Source organism: Microcaecilia unicolor, chromosome 2, assembly GCF_901765095.1.
Source record: "Microcaecilia unicolor chromosome 2, aMicUni1.1, whole genome shotgun sequence".
NCBI lineage: Eukaryota > Metazoa > Chordata > Amphibia > Gymnophiona > Siphonopidae > Microcaecilia > Microcaecilia unicolor.
The window spans coordinates 487,885,351-487,905,206 of NC_044032.1; the positions used below are offsets into that span (position 1 = coordinate 487,885,351).

The 19,856-nt window shown below is 44.0% G+C and overlaps 1 protein-coding gene across 1 annotated transcript in view; it reads right to left on the reverse strand.

The window, feature by feature from the left end:
* NELFA (negative elongation factor complex member A) overlaps nt 1–19,856 on the reverse strand; it is an 83,865-nt gene that overhangs the window by 52,292 nt on the left and 11,717 nt on the right. Inside the window, exon 2 of the mRNA XM_030191108.1 lies at nt 18,417–18,588. Coding sequence (XP_030046968.1) covers nt 18,417–18,588 — 172 coding nt within the window. The remainder of the gene's footprint in view (nt 1–18,416; nt 18,589–19,856) is intronic.

Below are 19,856 nucleotides of genomic sequence, written 5' to 3' on the forward strand. Positions count from 1 at the left end.
GCCTTTAAAAACAAAAGGAAACACAGTTCTTTCATTGAGACTTACGCTGTTGCTGTGTGTGAGCTTTGCACTGCATCTCATTCGGAGGACCATATCACACAAAATTTTGGAAAGCATCAGCCTTTTGAAATTAGTCTGTTGAAGCCTCCTTTGTCATTGGTGTGACTACTGATGCAGGTGCGGTAGCACGGAAACACGGCCCGTGTCGTGTCTTTCTTCAATCAAAGTTCACTATTAAAGGATTTTTTAATGAAAGAACTGTGTTCCCTTTTGGTTTTAAAGGCCCTTTGAGCTATTTTGCGTGTCCTTCATGTTTATTGTTTTAACATTTTTTATAGAAATAAATGAAATGAAAATGAAATCCCGACGCAGTCCTTGGAGAGGGCCAAATATGGCCACTTCAGGCTATTTTAATAAAAACATTTTCAAACTCAAACATCTAACAATCCACCTCTTTTTCCTAATAGGATCTGTTTGCATGACTGGAGGCAGACCGGGTTCTGGGCCATGAGCACACATGCATGGACTTGGATAATACTGCACTTAATTTGGAATTTTAACTATTTGGCGCAGTGGAATCAGGAACTCTTCATTATGCAGGAAGCAGCTGTTGTGTGAGCAGCCACTCCTTACAGAGGCACATTTACACTCCACAAGATAACAACCAATCAGACATACTTCTTCCCTTTGTACTTGAATCTGTAGCCTAAAAATAGTCCAGGCAAAAAGATTTAACCATAGCAGTAGTACAGCATGAAGGCATTTTCAGAGTTGGAACAAAAATTTCTAGAACTGCACTGCAACAAGTGGTAAGAAAAAACTCCTGAAATTATAACACACACTTATGTTCTTTGCTGGTCTATCTGCACACTACTAATTCCTACTTGACGCTCAATAAAGACGGGAACTGCTAAAATTCTGTATCTGTAGTACGAGAACAATTTTCACACAAACACCCATATAGTGAAGGTACATACATACCTGTAAGCAGGTATTCTCCGAGGACAGCAGGCTGATTGTTCTCACATGTGGGTCGTCATCCGCGGTGGCCCAGGAATCGGCAAACAAATTTTACAAGCAAAATAAAAATCAAAGTCTTTCGGGAAAGTTCAGTCGCGCGGGCAGCGCAAACCGCGCATGTGCGAACAACTTCTCGCCCGCCATGTGAGCATGCCTCTTTAGTTTAATCAAAAAACATATAAACAAGAAACAACAATAACAACAACTCCAAAGGGGAGGAGGGCGGGTTTTTGAACAATCAGCCTGCTGTCCTCGCAGAATACCTGCTACAGGTAAGTATCTTTGCTTTCTCCGAGGACAAGCAGGTTGCTTGTTCTCACATGTGGGGTATCCCTAGCAACCAAGCTCACTCAAAACAATGAACATTGGTCAATTGGGCCTCACAACGGCGAGGACATAACAGAGATTGACCTGAAACCATAAACAACCAACTAAGAGTGCCGCCTGGAACAGAACAAAAATGGGTCTAGGGGTTTGGAGTTGGATTCTAAACCCCAAACAGATTCTGCAGCACTGCCTGCCCAAACCGACTGTTGCGTCAGGTATCCTGCTGAAGGCAGTAGTGAGATGTGAATGTGTGGAATGATGACCACGGAGGCTGACTTTAAGTGGGCCAAAGTGGGCCACTGCCGCAGCCATGGCTCTAACATTATGAGCCGTGACATGGTCCTCTAGAGTCAGCCCAGCTTGGGCATAAGTGAAGGAAATGCAATCTGCGACTCCCCTCCTGTTGGGATCGAAATAAACAAACAACAGGGCGAACTGTCTGAAGGGCTGTGTCCGCTCCACGTAAAAGGCCAATGCTCTCTTGCAGTCCAAGGTATGTAAACTGCTTTCGCCAGGGTGGGTATGAGGACGGGGAAAGAATGTTGGCAGGACAATTGACTGCTTCAGATGGAACTCCGACACCACCTTAGGCAGGAACTTAGGGTGCATGTGGAGGACTACTCTATTATAATGGACCTTGATATATGGTGTATGCACCACCAAGGCCTGAAGCTCATTGACCCTATGAGCTAAAGTAACAGCCACCAAGAAAATGACCTTCCTGGTCAAGTACTTCAGATGGAAGGAATTCAGTGGCTCAAAAGGAGCTCTCATCAGCTGGATGAGAGCAACGTTGAGATCCCATGACACTGGTGGAGGTTTGACCAGGGGCTTTGACAAAAGCAAACCTCTCATGAAGTGAACAACTAAAGGCTGTCCAGAGATAGGCTTACCTTCTACACGGCGATAAGCACTAATCGCACTAAGGTGAACTCTTATGGAGTTGGTCCTGAGACCAGACTCTGATAAATGTAGAAGTTATTCAAGCACAGTCTGTGTAGGACAAGAAAGAGGATGTCACACCAGACGGCAAACCTCCTCCATTTGAAAGAGTAACACCTCTTCGTGGAATCTTTTCTGGAAGCAAGACTCAAGAGACACCCTCTGAAAGACCCAAGCAGACGAATTCTAAGCTCTCAACATCCAGGCCGTGAGAGCCAGGGACTGGAGGTTGGGATGTAGAAGCAACCCCTCGTTCTGAGTGATGAGAGTTGGAAAACATTTCAATCTCCACGGTTCCTTGGAGGACAACTCCAGAAGAAGAGGGAACCAAATCTGACACAGCCAGAAGGGAGCTATCAGAATCATGGTTCCGCAGTCTTGTTTGAGTTTCAGCAAAGTCTTCCCTATTAGAGGTATGGGAGGATACGAATACAGAAGGCCTGTTCCCCAATGCAGGAGAAAGGCATCTGACGCTAGTCTGTCGTGGGCCTGAAGCCTGGAACAGAACTGAGGAACCTTGTGATTGATCCGAGTGGCAAAAAGATCCAACAAGGGGGTGCCCCACACTCAGAAGATCTTGCGGACTATGTCCATGTTCAGCGACCACTCGTGAGGTTGCATAACCCTGCTCAGTTTGTCAGCCAGACTGTTGTTTACGCCTGCCAGGTAAAAGGTTTGGAGAAACATGCCGAAACGGCGTGCCCAAAGCCACATCTGGACGGCTTCCTGACATAGAGGGCTCATCCTCAACATCCACAGGGAAAGGAATAGCTGTAGCCATTTCCCAGACAAAGGAGGAAAAAGACAGACTCTCAGGTGGAGATAGTCTTCTTTCCAGCAGAGGAGAAGGGTCAGAGGGAATCCAAAAAGACTCATCAAAAGAGAAGTACCTGGGCTCTTCCTCCGATTCTCACGAGTGCTCCTGATCAGTGTTGGACACAACCTGTGTCAAGGTACTCTGACACTGGACCTGCCTCGATGCCGAGGAACAATGTCCTCTGTGGCGATGTCGAGAAGTCGACGCCCGATCCGACTGCGGCAAAGCTCCCTCCACCAACGTCGAAGGGGAGTCGATCTAGGTGGCAGCCAATGATGCAGGCGGCACCGCAGTCGGAGGCCTCACCGCAGGAGAAGGGCCAGACACCACTACAGCAGATGGCACAGAAGGCGCAAGCACCCCTGACACCGAAGCTGATTGTCGCAGTAAGCCTTCCAGAAGTTCTGGAAACAATGCCCGGATATGCTCGTCGAGTGTTGCCAACGGAGAAGGCTGCGGGGCCGGTGGAACAGGCAGTGTCAGAATCCATGGATGCTCATGAGACGGTACCGGGCTGCAAGAGACCGATGCGTCGGCACCTCCTATACCGAGGGGGAGTGGTCCTCTCGGCGCAGACGCTTCTCAGGTGCCGACTCTCGACGCCCTGGAGCTCCTGGTACCGTGCGTCAAAGGAGAACGATGACGATGCTTCTTAGCCTTCGCTTGACGCCCGTCATCAAGACTCCTCGGTACCGATGAGGACGTGGAATCCTCACGTCTCCTCGGGGCCGGGTCCGACGAAGGTCGATCCCGGGGGGCCTGCATAACAGGAGGCCTCGAGACAGGTGGAGACCCACTCAATGCCTCACTGCTCCCAGCTTGAGTTGGTCTCTCAGCAGCCATTACCTCTCTCCTCGACGCCGACGACCTCAGTACCAATGTTGAAGTCGAAGGATCGGAATGAGCCCCAAAAAGCTTCTCTTGTTGGGCCTCTCAAGACGCTTGGGTCCGTTTATTCATACGAAGACACAGACTACAAGCGGCTGGGCTATGGTCGGGCCCAAGCCACTGGATACACCAAGCGTGGGTATCTGTACTTGAGATGGTCCGGTTGCACCAAGTACAACGTTTGAAGCTGCTGGGTGTCTTCAATGACATGGAAGAAAAAATGGCTTCGGCTAAATCAAACAAAACGGTTGTGCTAAAAAAGAAAAAGCACAAAAAAGGGAAAAACCTGACTGCGCGGCCCAAAGGCTGGCCGTGTCGAAAAAGAAATGAAACTTTAAAAGTGGATGAAAAGATTAAAAAAAAACTACGGGAAAACTACTCTTTTTATCTTTAAGAAAAAAAGAAAATAAAAGCGAAAATCAGTCGCGAAGAGAAGTCTTCTTCCTGGGCCTGACGGAGCGCAGCGAAAACACTGCCGCACCTAACCGTGGAGAAAAAAAGAACTAAAAAGGCACATTCGCACTGCCCGCGCGACGGAACTTTCCCGAAAGACTTATTTTTATTTTGCTTGCAAAATTTGTTTGCCGATTCCTGGACCGCGGCGGCTGACGACCCACATGTGAGAACAAGCAGCCTGCTTGTCATCGGAGAATGTTATAAACACTATCAATGCTTCCTTACTATTTTACAAAAATCTTTACAGTATATGCACTCAGTTCATTCCTCTGCTAGATGCCCCATGTTTATTAAGGTGATTTTAATGCAGTCTGATGACCTGAACTTATACTGCTTCTCAAGAACTTAACTTAAATGAGTCACTATTAGTTTTTCATTCTATTCTTCCTGAAAAGTTCCAGCTAGAATGGATACTTTTAGATGGGGGGTGGGGGGAGCCAAGTCTTGAGATCAGTGACGTGAATCGAGTGTTATACTGACAAACCTCAGAGCAAAAAGTACTTTCTAAGGCAGAAGCAGCAAAAAATTAAAAAAAACCTGACTGCCCACACTCTGACTCCCAGCTAAAGGTGACAGACAATCAAGTTACAGTTTGGAAGGGCCTCCTCCTACAAGCTCAGGCCCAGATGATCAAAAGCCCTGCGCTGTTCCAAACAGCGCCCTAAAAATAGCGCCGGGACAGCGCAGGGCTTTTCTGCATCGATGATCAAAGATAATGCATGCAAATCTAAGCAGCGCTATTATCTTTGATTATCATGTTGAAGTGTGGGAGAATTGCGCCCGAGCATGCGCTCAGCACAATCCTCCCACACAGGTTTGACAGGTCTGGGCTGTCAAAAGCCCAAACCTGTCAAACAGCCTGGCCCGAGGCCCGAACGAGGCCCCCCCCCCCCAAACCTCCAGAAAACGTCGTGGCCGCCACCGCCGGCCAAACCCTCTCCCACCCTCCCACCCAGCGACGGGGGGGGGGGGGGGGGCTGGAGGATCGGTGGGTCTCCAGCCCCCGAAACCCCCAGAAATCGTTCTTCCATCGACAGGGGGTGGGGTGGGGGCTAGAGGTCCGGTGGGTCTCCAGCCCCCGAAACCCCCAGAAATCGTTCTTCCATTTAAATTCCCTGGTGGTCCGTGGTGTTGTGACACCTCCCTGGCCCCGTCCCGGCTCCCCTACCTTGTGTTGGAGGGACGCAGCCTGCCTCCTCTTCCAGTCAGTCGACGCCCAAAATGGCGGCGCCCAGCACCGCCCACTGCATCCTGGGATGCATTGGGCGGGGCTACAGACCATGTAAGGTTGCGGTCGATTATGACGCCGAGTATTTTCAGGCTGTCTGAGGTAGGGAGGGTGTGTTCTGGGATGTTTATGGTTGTGTGTTTGTACTTGTTATGTTGAGATGACAGGATGAGGCAGTGCGTTTTTTCAGTGTTCAGTTTCAGTTGGAATGAGTTTGCCCAGGAGTCCATGATGTTCAGGCCATCAGTGATTTCATTGGTTATTTCTGTCAAGTCATGACTGAAGGGAATGTAGATTATGACGTCGTCTGCATAGATGAACGGGTTAAGGCCTTGGTTGGATAGGGACTTTGCCAGTGGGATCATCATCATGTTGAAGAGTATTGGTGATAATGGTGATCCTTGAGGTACGGGAAAGAATTAGGTATGTGCCTTTTATTATCTCATTTATACATTTTTTATATATATTTGTATTGAAGTTCGTAACCTATACCAGTGCCCTTGCTTTGCTGTTATGTGATGTCAGATTTTATTATGCTTTTATATATATATATATATATTTATATGCACTGTCATACAATTGTTGCATTATATACACTTTTATATATATATTTTCCTATATATGCTCTTTTATGTACATGTATATATATATTATTTATATTGGACAGTGAGTAGTGATATGTTTATTCATGTAATTACTCTAGTATACTCTCTATGTATACCTAGTAATATTCCATATTTTATTAATTGTTTTTTGTCAATTTATATATTTGATATATTATGCTCGTGTGTTATATTTTATTTATTATGATCTATGATAATTATATATTTATTCATTGTAGCCCCTGACGCAGCCCTAGGTGGGCGAAACACGGCCTGTGTCGGGCGATTTATTCATACACGGTATCTTCAATAAAATCCTTTTGTTGTGACATTGATCTGCTGGCTTTCTGTCCCATATTGGATTTTGCAGATCGTTTGCCTTGTTGTTTTTGGGGATCCTTGAGGTACTCCACAGGTAGCTTTCCACGGTGGTGATATATTTGAGTTTGATTTTACTTGGTAAGTTCTGGTGGTTAGAAAACCCTTTATCCAGTTAAGTACATTTCCATCAATCCCGTAGTGGCCAAGAGTCTTAGCAGTATATTGTGATTCACCATGTCGAATTGGAGGAGAAGTATATTTTTATCTGTGGCTATTTCTTGCTTGAATTTGGCCGGTGTATGGTTTAGTCCCTTCTTCCGGCAGTTTAGGGATAGGTTCAATTTGTAGTGGTTAGTCCAAGGTGTTTCTGTCCATTTGATGTCTGTTATTAATAGGTTATGATCTGTGGACAGTTTGTGTGCTAGGAGGTCTAGTGGTGTCCCTTGATGTCTTGCATGTGAGGCCTTTTAAGATCCCAGGTCTGTAGGAAGTCTTTACATTCACATGCATTGGTGGAGTTGGGGACCTCTAGGTGAAGGTTTATGTCACCTAGTAGTAAAGTATTGGAGTTGTTTACCCAAGTGTTTGAGATGAAGTCCGTGAAAATAGGCTGACTTTCATTCTAGTTACCTGTAAAACAGGACGCAGTTCAGATGATCGATCAGGGATTTGTTATGGATTCTGAATGATGCAATTTCTAGTTGGGGTGTTATGGATTCGGCGATGGTTTCGGTGGTGAATTGGGTTTGGTAGATTATCGCTATGCCTCCTCCTTTCTTTTCCGTTCTGGTCCAGTGAGTGATTTTGTAACCTGGAGGGCATAGTTCAAGGATTATGGTGTCCTTTTGATCGAGGATCCATGTTTCGTTGATGAAGATAAGATCAAAGTTTTCTGAGCTTATCCAGTCTGATATTTTGTTAACTACGGACCTAGCATTAATGTAGCCCACTTGGATATTTTGGTATTGGGCTTCTAGGTTTGATGATATGTGGATTTTTGTAAGTTGTTCCTTGTATTATGTATTTTTATGATATATATATATTAATTGATTTAAAAAAGGGAGCTGAGTGATCAAATTTGTCGATGACAAAAGAATTATTAAAACACAAACCAATTGTGAAGGACTGCAGGAGGACAGACACTAGGGGATGGGATGTTTAAATGGCAGATGAAATTTAAATGTAAACAAATGCATATACAAAATTCTAAGTTATAGGTATATGATGCTGGGTCCTCAATTAGGCATCAACAACTAAAAGGAGAAATTAGGCCTTACCTGCTAATTCGCTTTCCTTTAGTCCCTCTAGACCGGCCATCTGCAGGAAGGCATGCACAACCCATCAGTCACATTCTGGGCCGGTCCGGAGGGACGCTAAGGAAATTGAATCTTGGGGGTCATTAAGGATAACACATTGAAATCCTTGGCTGTGTGTGTGCAGTCAAAAAAGCTAGAATTATTAGGGCAACAACAGAAAATAAGACAGGATATAATGCCACTGTACATGACCATGCTTTCAGTATTGTACACTGTTCTGGTCACCTTGCCTCAAAAAGGATAAACTGGAACTAGAGGGGATTCAGAGAACAGCAACCAAAATGAAAAATGGGGCTGAAATGGCTTCCTTATAAGAGAAAAGCTGAACAAGTTAGAGCTCTTCAGGGTGAAGAGATGACTGAAAGGACACGTAATAAAGGTTTATAAAATGAATAGGCCAGGTGGATAAATAGGAAGCAATTGTTTATGCTTATCCTTTCAAATAGCACTAGGAGACACTTTATTAATCGAATAGGCAGAACTTTTAAAAACAAATCAGAGAAAATATAAATATATTCTTTCCACTCAATACTCAAACTGGAATCTTTTGCTAGATAATGTTGTGAAAGCTTGTTCCTTGAGATCTTGCCATGCACTTGTGACCCAGAATGGCAATCATCAGAAACAGGATGGGGGTTTGTTTGGTCTGATCCTGTGGAAGGCAAAATTGGTATGCAAGCAGCAGCTACAACAGAAGGGAAAAATCAAGCCTGGTGATGGTTAAAAGGTCCCATGCTATCAAGCCCTGCAGTTCCGTCCCCTCTCCCCCACAAGGGTCATCTTGGTAACAGGAAGCTGGAGAAAGGAACAAGGCTACAGCAGGATCTGTGCAAGTCTGCACCTGTTAGCAAGCCTCAGTGTGTGTTTCTATGCTTGCTTTATTTATTTCTTTTTTAGAGAGGGGTTTATAGCTTTCATCAGATTCTCAAAAGGCATCTATGATCAGTTTCCTTCCAGGTTATCATCTGCTCATATAAAGAGTGACATGGAGGGGCATAATTGAAAGGGACGCCCAAGTTTTGCTGAGGACGTCCTCGCAAAACGTCCTGGTGGAGGGGCGGAGAAACCTGTATTATCGAAACAAGATGGACATCCATCTTTTGTTTCAATAGTATGGTCAGGGACGCCCAAATCTTGAAATTTAGGTCATCCCTAGACTTGGTCGTTTCTGATTTTTGGCGATAACGGAAACCAAGGACACCCATCTCGGAAACGACCAAATCCAAGCCCTTTGGTCGTGGGAGGCGCCAGCATTTGTAGTGCACTGATCCCCCTGATGTGCCAGGACACCAACTGGGCACCCTAGGGGGCACTGCAGTGGACTTCAGAAATTGCTCCCAGGTACATAGCTCCCTTACCTTGTGTGCTGAGCCCCCCAAACCCCACTACTGTACACCTCTACCATAGCCCTTACGGGTGAAGGGGGGCACCTACATGTGGGTACAGTGGGTTTCTGGTGGGTTTTGGAGGGCTCACATTTACCACCACAAGTGTAACAGGTGGGGTGGGGGGGTGGGATGGGCCTGGGTCCGCCTACCTAAAGTGCATTGCACCCACTAAAACTGCTCCAGGGACCTGCATACTGCTGTGATGGGCCTGAGTATGACATTTGAGGCTGGCACAAAATATTTTAAAAGATATTTTTTGAGGGTGGGAGGGGGTTAGTGACCACTGGAGGAGTAAGAGGAGGTAATTCCCGATTCTCTCCGGTGGTCATCTGGTCAGTTCGGGCACCTTTTTGTGCCTTGGTCGTAAGAAAAACAGGACCAGGTAAAGTCATCCAAGTGCTCATCAGGGACACCCTTTTTTTTCCCATTATGGGTCGAGGACGTCCATGTGTTAGGCATGCCCAAGACCCGCCTTCGCTACGCCTCCGACACGTCCCTGTAAACTTTGGTTGTCCCTGCGACGGAAAGCAGTTGGGGACGCCCAAAATCGGCTTTCAATTATACCGATTTGGGCGACCCTGTGAGAAGGATGTCCATCTTCCGATTTGTGTCGAAAGATGGGCGTCCTTCTCTTTTGAAAATCAGCCTGATAGTGATTACAGAAGCAGACTGAGAACCAGGGAAACCAAAAAAAATCAAATCCCACTCTGACATTCCTTGTGACCATGTGCAAGTCACTTTGCCTTTCTTTGCTTCAAGTACCAATTTGGGGCTAGATTTACTAAAAAAGATGCTACCATGTTAACCACACACTAACATGTATTAAGTGCACTATTTCTTGCAGATTGCATGCTTTAATAACCCACCTATTAAGACTGCAAACCCTCTTTGACAGGGAGGAACCTAGTGCACATGAACTGTAAATTTGGAAAGCTAATTAAGCTATCAGAAAACACAATAAAAACCACAATAAGTCAGCAGTTACTGCCCAGGAATCTAAATAGAAAACTGAGGCTGATTCTTTATTACTACTTTTTTTTGTATATCACTATCTCCTTCCATGCATTATTTCAGAAAACACATGTAAAACTGTCATGTAAATAAGGTTCTGTGAATATTTTAGGGAAGACTTATGCAGGCTGATGTAGGGCGGCACACTAAGCGCAGCACACCTTTTTACTTGTGCTTTTAGCATACCTTTTCTGCAGGTTAAACTTCACTACAATTTAATAAGACTTTATAATTTGTTCACAGAAAGTATATTATAAAGTCTTATTAAATTGTAGTGAAGTTGTGAACAAAAGAGTGCACTAAATTAGAATATCTCCACGTAAATCTCATTTAAAAGAAAGGATAAGCTACATTATTACTCTCCTACACAAGAAGTAAGCATTCAGTGCCTTAACACTTGAATAACTGGTTAGGGGTGAAGTAAAGTTAGTACCAAGGCTGTGGAGTTAGAGTCGGAGTCAGAAGCAACTTTGGGTGGAGTTTAAGTCAGTAAAAATGTACAGACTCCAGCTTCAAAATTTAAAAAAAAAAAAAAATTTACAACATTATAATATATGGTAAATTTATTTTATACTTATTTTTTTGTTCAGGTTCTTTGTTCAAACTTCAAATTAATATATTTTTGTGGTCTATTAGTCCTAATTTTGTACATAAAGAAATATCCTATGTCTGTAATTAATCAGCATAAGAACATAACAGTTCCAACAGTGGTCAATCTAGGTCACAAGTACCTGGCAAGATCCCAAAAGAGAGATAGATTTTATGCTGCTTATCCTAGAAATAAGTAGTGGATTTTCCCATGTCCATCTTAATGGCGGCAAATGGACTTTTCTTTCTGGAAACTATCCAAACCTTTTTAAAAACCGTAACTGCTTTTACCACATTCTCTGACAATGAATCCCAGAGTTTAATTATATGTTAAATGAAGAAATATTTTCTCCAGTTTGTTTTAAATTTACTACTTAGTAGTTTCAGTGCATGTCCCCTAGTCCTAGTATTTTTGGAAAGAGTAAACTAGCAATTCACGCTTACTCATTCCACTCCACTCAGTATTTTATAGACCTCTGGAGATCAAGGGGTGGAAGTGACCAAACTACAGGATGATCCAAGGAGGCAAACAAGCTTTTTATTCACAATTGCATGTGTGTTAAGTTCAAAGCGGAAATGAATCCAGATGCACAGTCCCAAACAAATATAGATCCAACACAGGCCATGTTTCGGCTTTCAAGCCTTTCTCAGGAGTCCTGCTGTATGGGCTGTGAACCAAAAAATAAAAACACAAGATGATCACAATTGTGCAGTTTTCTCACACTCTCACTACAGATGTCACCCTAGCACTTGGATGGTACTGCACCTTAAACTGCAGAATTGTTAGCATCTTGTGTTTTGTTTTTTGGTTCACAGTCCATTCAAAAGGACTCCTGAGGAAGGCTTGAAAGCTGAAACCCGGCAGTGTTGGGTCTCTTTGTTTGGGACTGTGCATCTGGGTTCACTTCTGTTTTGGACTTTGCACGTATGCAATTGTGAATAAAAATTTGTTTGCCACTTTGGATCATCCTGTAGTTTTGTCACTTACATAAGTATTGCCATACTGGGACAGACCAAAGGTCCATCGAGCCCAGCAATCTGTTTCCAACAGTGGCCAATCCAGGTCACAAATACCTGGCAAGATCCCCAAAAAGTACTAAAAAAAACTTTATGCTGCTTATCCCAGAAATAAGCAGTGGATTTTCCCCAAATCAATTTAATAATGGTCTATGGACTTTTCCTTTAGGAAGCCGTCTAGACCTTTTTTAAAACCCTGCTAAGCTAACCGCCTTTACCACATTCTATGGCAACGAATTCCGGAGTTTAATTATACGCTGAGTGAAGAAAATTTTTCTCCAATTCGTATTACATTTACTACTTTGTAGCTTCATCGCATGCCCCCTAGTCCTAGTATTTTTGGAAAGAGTAAAACGATTCACGTCTACCCGTTCCACTCCACTCAATTTTATAGACCACAATCATATCTCTCCTCAGCCGTCTTTTCTCCAAGCTGAAGAGCCCTAACCTTCTCAACCTTTCCTCATAGGGAAGTCATCCTATCCCCTTTATCATTTTCGTCGCCCTTCTCTGTACCTTTTCTAATTCCACTATATCTTTTTTTGAGATGCGGTGACCAGAATTGAACATAATATTCGAGGTGCGGTCGAACCATGGAACGATACAAAGGCTTCCATCCCTTGTTGTTCTCCTCCTGTATTTTTGTAGAAGTGTTGGGTTTTGTCTTTGTTTGTGGACTTTTATAGACCTCCATCATATTTCCCCTCAGCTTCTACAAGGATGAAGAGCCCTAGTCACTTCAGCCTTTTCTCACAGGATAGTCATCCCATTCCCTTTATCATCTGCCCCCCCCCCCCCCCATCTCTGTACCTTTTCTAATTCCGCTATATCTTTTTTGAGATGCGATGACCAGAATTGCACACAGTATTTGAGGTGCGGTCGCACCATGGAGCGATACAAAGGAATTATAACATTCTTATTTTTGTTTTCCATTCCTAATTCCTAACATTCTCTTTGCTTTCTTAGCTGACGCTGAGCAAAGTTTTCAACATACTATCAACGATGACAGCTAGATCCTTTTCCTGGGTGAGCGACTCATAATGTCAAACCTTGCATCACTTTGCACTTGCTCACATTAAACATCATCTGCCATTTGGATGCCCAGTCTCGTAAGGTCCTCTTGCAATTTTTCACAATCCTCTGATGGTGTGGATAACATGAGGAAGGACTTGCAAAGTTAGAGGAATGGTCTGGAATTTGGCAGTGTAGATTTGATGCTAAAAAAGGAGTGAAGAACTTTTGTGCATGAAAGAGAAGCAGGATCTGAGTGTGATCGAATGTGATGATCTTAAGGTGGCCAAACAGGTAGAAAAGGCAACAACAAATGCTGGAAGATGCTTGGGTGCACTGGGAGAGGAATGGCCAGTAGCAAAAAGGGGGTGATGATGCCCCTGTATAATACTCTGGTGAGACCTCATTTAGAATATTGTGCACAGTTCTCGAGACCACACCTTCAAAAAGACAAACAGGATGGAGTCGGTTCAGAGGGCGGTACAGAGTATGGAGACAGGCAAAGGTCTCAATATGTATACTTTGGAAGAAAGGCAAGAGAAGGGAGATACGATAGAGACATTTAAATACCTATGCGGATTAAATGCACAGGAGGTGAGTCTCTTTCAACTAAAAACAAGCTCTGGAATGAGGGGGCACAGGATAAAGGTGAAAGGGGATAGACTCAGAAATAACCTGAGAAAATAATTCTTTGCGGAAAGGGTGGAACGGCCTCACTGTGGAAGTGGTGGAGACGAAAACAGTATCTGAATTCAAGAGAGCTTGGGACACAAGGAGGCTCATTTTCAAAGCACTTAGCCTCCCAAAGTTCCATAGAAACCTATGGAACTTAGCCTCCCAAAGTGCTTTGAAAATATGCCTCATAGAGGCATATTTTCAAAGCACTTAGCCTTCCAAAGTTCCATAGATTTCTATGGAACTTTGGAAGGCTAAGTTCTTTGAAAATATGCCTCACAGGATCTCTAAAAAGTGATAGGGAGAGCAGATGGCATGGATGGGCAGACTGGATAGGCCATATGGTCTTTATCTGCCTACATGTTTCTGTGTTCCTTGTGATTTTTTTTGTGTTTGTTTCAACAATTTTTATTGATGGTACAACAAAGTAAACATCCAACAAGCTCAGAATACGAGTTGAAATGAAATAAGCAGATCAGGCTGATCAAGAGTAGTCAATGACCATATCACCAAATAATGTTTTTAGCAAGATACAACGGTATCTTAACCTCTAATCACTTGCCCTGTACCCCACCTCTTTAATCCCTTACCTCTTAGTTGTTCTGTTTACCTGTCTTATTTAGATTGCAAGCTCTTTGAGCAGGGACTGTCTTTTTGTGTATGGTGTACAGCGCTGTGTATGCCTTGTAGCGCTATAGAAGTGATAAGCAGTAGTAGTAGTAATATCTGTAAGCAATATAACCACTTAGGGAAAATGATCATATTAAACAGGGATATGCGACCCAACAAGATAGCAGGAGGCCCTCCCACCTCTCAAAAAGCTCCTTAGTAAAAGAAAACAGTCTGGCAACGTTTAGCTGGTACAGTTGCTCAGGATTCCCCGATAGCTGTATCCCTAAGTAGGTGAAAGATGTCCTAGCTCTTTTAAATGGACAATTCAGTTGCTTCCATAACACCTCTGATACATGAATAGTTTGGACTTCTGATTTATCTAAATTAAGACGGAAACCTGAAAAATCCCCAAATTCGGCAAAGAGCTCTAGAATGGCTGGCAAAGACGTTTGGGGCTCCCGCAGAATCACCAACAGGTCATCCGCAAAAGCGGATATCTTGAAGTGTTCTGTGCCTATCAAAACACTTTTCACATCTTCCGCCCCCATGATATCCCAAATTAGAGGATCTAACAAAAGAAGTGGGGACAAGGGGAAAAGTGGGGGGGACAAGTGGGGTCTTGTACCTCTCGCAATCTCGAACGTTTCCGATGACATCCTATTCACCCACATCTCCGCTACTGTGTCCTGATAAAGAGCTTTTATAGCAGACATAAAAAACCCATCTATGCCATATTTATTTATTTATTGCATTTGTATCCCACCTCTTTGCAAGTTCCAATAGACTCGATCAAATGCCTTTTCCGCATCAAAGCTGATAAGCAATGAAGGAGTGGGGATATTATGTAGGTGCTCCAACAATGACAAGATCTTTCTTAAATTTCGTGCCACTGATCGTTCCCTCACGAAACCCACCTGGGGGGCTGCAATTTTTGCAAACAATTTAGTTTCAAAAAGTAGCAGGGATACTGGCCGATACGATTCTGCCTTACTGGGATCTCTCCCTGGCTTTAACAACACAATTATCTGGGATTTTGTAAAAAATCAAAGTTCGTTTCTCTTAACAAAAACATTAAAGACCACTGCCAAACAAGAAGCCACTTCCGAGACTAGAATTTTGTAAAACTCTGAGGAGAATCCATCTATTCCAGGTGATTTATATAGCGGGCTGTCTCGAATACACCATCTGACCTAATCTTCGGTAATATCTGCGTTGAGAAGGTCTTGTTGAGCTCCCGTGGGCTTAGGAAGCTCTTGTTCCATGAGACATGACCCAACTTCAAAGACCTCATCTGCAGGTGATGAATATAATTGGCGTAAAAATTTTGAACACCTTATTAATACCTTCAGTTGTATGATGATACACACCCTTCCTGTCCCTTATCTGGGTCACACAACACATTCCCCTTACTTGTTTTACCAACCGTGCAAGCAGCTTTCCCTGCTTATTGGCATGTTTATATAACTGACAGCGATAGTACACGTAGACTTCTGCGTTCTCCAGTGGATCAGCTGATTTAATGTTGCCTGAGAAGCAAGCAAGTGGGTCCTATTAACTGTGGTTGGCGCAGAGCTGTATAGCTATCTCTCCATACCCGCGCCTCCAAACGTAACAGCTCTGCCTCTCTTGCCTTCTTTTTGTGTGCATAGTAAGATATGATGGAGCCCCACAGAACCGCTTTAGCCGCCTCCCAAAAAACCACTGGGTCGGATTGAAAACTTTCCTTATTAAAGTCTGCGTAGTCTTGCCACTGGGACTGCATATAAGACAGGAATTGAGAATCGTAATACAAGGCTCTAGGGAATTTCCAGCGAAAAGGTCTCAACTCCCCATTCTAGTCTAATGAAATCCAAACCTTTGCATGGTCCGACACTTGAGTCGGGCCTATCTCCGCCTGAAATAAAGCTGCCGAGCTACTCTTCGACACCAATAAGTAATCTGTAAGCAATTGCGTACCATGCGCTCTAGAGAGATGGATATAATCTCTTTTCCCCGTCAAGAGTCCAACAAATCCAAAGAGGAGCATAACCACGGCACTCCCTTAGAGTAATTCACAGGCCTCACCTGTGAGGGTCCAGTACTGTCCACCAAAGGGTCAAAAACCGAGTTGAAGTCTCCTCCCATGACAACTGAGATCTGATGAAAAGAATGCAGATGTTTAATTATAGTCTGAAAAAAATGTTTATCATATTGATTGGGCGCATAGATATTAACCAACAATGGATTATTATTTAAATTAATTTGCTGAATTATATAGCGACCCATGGGATCTATAATCTTACGTTTCTTCTCGACTTGTAGGTCTTTGCGAAATAGGATAACTCCCACTTTCCTATTTGGTGTGGGGCTATCCATGAAGTCTCCAACCCACCAGTGGCATAGTTTTTTAAGCTCTAACGCATTCAAGTGTGTTTCCTAAAGCATTGCTAATTGAGCTTTTTGTCTGTTCAAAACTTGTAAGATCTTATTGCGCTTAACTGGTGAAGCTATGCCCCCCCCCCCCCCAGGTTCCAGGACACCAGTTTAACCATGAAATCCCTTAGGACTCCTCCCTATTTGAGAAATAATTTCCAAGGTGAACTATCTTTTATCAAGGGAGGAGCGTCTCAGCCTATGCCCCTCCTTTGTGTTTCTTGTGATTTAACAACTTTGAATAACTTTATGTCATCAGCAAATTGAATTACATAAGTATATAAATATTGCCATACTGGGAAAGACCAAAGGTCCATCAAGCCCAGCATCCTGTTTCCAACAGTGGCCAATCCAGGTCACAAATACCTGGCAAGGTCCCAAAAAAGTACAAAACATTCTATACTGCTTATCCCAGAAATAGTGGATTTTTCCCAAGTCCATTTAATAATGGTCTATAGACTTTTTCTTTAGGAAGCCATCCAAATCTTTTTTAAACTCCGCTAAGCTAACTGCCTTTACAACATTCTCTGGCAACGAATTCCAGAATTACATCACTAGTTACTCCCATCTCTATATCATTTATAAATATATTTATAAATCAATTTACTATATACAGGAGTCAGAGTTGTACAGTAGAACAATAGAAGAGTTGGAGTTTTGGTGTACCGATTCCACAGCCTTGATTAGTACTATAACTCACATTTCTAGGGCTAGTGTTAAAATGTGCTAGTGGTCCCAGATCTGGAGTTCACTGGTGCAGAGATTCTGGACCACCACACCTGGGAACCACAGGTTCAGGATCACGCTAGAGCAGCACCACGAACTCACATGAACTAACTCAACATGCGAGTTAATATTCCACCTCATACCCAAGAGTTAAAACTAAAACCAAAAGCAAAGCACTAGGGTATCAGAGTCAGAGCGACTGACTTGAGGAACCGCCCTCCCCTTCACCATTAACCCAGTTAGTGAAGGGGAGGGCGGTTCCTCAAGCCAGTCGCTCTGACTCTGAAAGGATGGGGAAGAGGGTTCCAGGTTAGACCAAGAAGCCTACAATTTAAGTAAGTCAATCAATTGTCAGAGGTATGAGATAGACTTAAAAATCTCTTCCCTTTTTCTGCGATGCCCTAGTGTGGCAAAATCCTGCCTCTCACAGGCTGCACTTAGCAAGTCAAACAGTACCCTCACTTCTTGTTCTGCTCCAGGGGCAGGGGCCACCGAGCTTATGAACTTGTTAGAAAGGACAACAGCCACATAGCAACATAGTAGATGATGGCAGAAAAAAGACCTGCACGGTCCATCCAGTCTGCCCAACAAGACAACTCATGTGTGCTACTTTTTGTGTATACCCTACTTTGATTTGTACCTGTGCTCTTCAGGGCACAGACCGTATAAGTCTGCCCAGCACTATCCCCGCCTCTCAACCACCAGCTCTGGCACAGACCGTATAAGTCTGCCCAGCACTATCCCCGCCTCCCAACCACCGGCTCTGGCACAGACCATATAAGTCTGCCCAGCACTATCCCCGCCTCCCAACCACCGGCTCTGGCACAGACCATGTAAGTCTGCCCAGCACTATCCCCGCCTCCCACCACCGGCTCTAGCACAGACAGTATAAGTCTGCCCAGCACTATCCCCGCCTCCCAACCACCAGCCCCGGCACAGACCATATAAGTCTGCCCAGCACTATCCCGCCTCCCACTACCGGCTCTGCTATCCAATCTCGGTTAAGCTCCTGAGGATCCATTTTTAGTGGGACACAAAGTGAAAAAAAGAAAAACACACCTTTTTCTCTTAGCTCTCCTAAAATATCTTGAACATTTGGATTTTGTTCTTCAAGGTCAAGGTTAAGAGACCCTGTATCTGGAAACGATTTCAAAATATCAGCCACCATTAAAACCCAGGGATCCGAATCCAATGTTGCAAGCTGGATGATTTCAGTCAGTGCGCCCTTCATCTATAGAATAGAGAAAAGAAAAGAAGAAAAACACAACATAATCATACAAGGATTGCAAACAGATATCGTAAGTAGATTTTTACATTCTCCTGTTTTCAGCTTTAAACTTAGAAAGCAAATGTCAGAGTAAAAGATATTTTAAGCTAGTTTTGAAAGAAAAGTATTCTATTCTGCCTGGCTCAATGACCAGAACCGAAGAATCAGTATATGCCTACGACAGGATATCTTTAGCTAATTTTCACACAAAAATCCAAAAAGGAAGTAACACTTAATGGGGGCCAAATAATGATGTACGACCAGGGCAAAGACATCATCAGCATGATTAAATCTGATAATCTCAACGTAGCCAAATGGGGCAACAAAGCAGTACTCACAGGCAGACTGATGTTTAGATGCAGAGTCAGTGAAAATGAGGCACGAATACCTCTGTACAGGCTGGTCTATGAGACCTCAACTCTCAAGGGATATAGACCAGGTGAAAGCAATCTAAAGAAAGACCATTCCCATTCAGTTTTTCCCAATGGCTAATGCACAAACCTGCATATGTTTAACTGTTGGTCTGGGGTGACGATTTCCTACGTTGCTCAAGCTATTCTTAGCAGCACAATCCCTCCTAGGTAGTCACTATTTTTGAAGTGGGGCCACGTTGGCAAAAAGACTTCAACATGAGAGCCAGGTCCGGTGCTGGACGGTGCCCAGAGTTCTTGGTGATAAGGGAAGGGGGGGGGGGGGGTCCTTCATTGCTATAGCTAGTCCAGCTGCTGAGGCACAGAGCAATATGTAAATAAAATGAAGTTTGATTCTCCAGACTCTCTTTCTCCTTCACTCTGTATTGTCTCACTTGATCCATACTTCTCCATTAGACCCTCTGCCCCAATACTATCCCAGTCAGTCTCAACTCCCACCAGCCTCTCCTCCCAGTCATCCTGTCTCCAATCCCTCTAAACTGCTCCCCCCCCCCCCGGTTTGTTAATGCCCTTAACCTTTTCCAGGGTCTTGCCACACACACACTATCTCTGGGCCACTGATTTGTTTTCATCCAGCCTCATGTGGCTCTTAGTAAGCTTGATCCAGGTGGTGTCTAAATATTTTTGCTGTTCTCAAGCTTGCAAGAATAGCTTGGGAGTTTGTATGCTGTATAAGTCAAACTCACTAAGAGCTGCCCCCAGGCCTTGCAATGAATACTGCTGTAGACCATTGGTTTACATGTGGTACACATACCCCGAGACGTCAGCAGGGGGTACATAGTGCTGTCCAAATATCCTGAT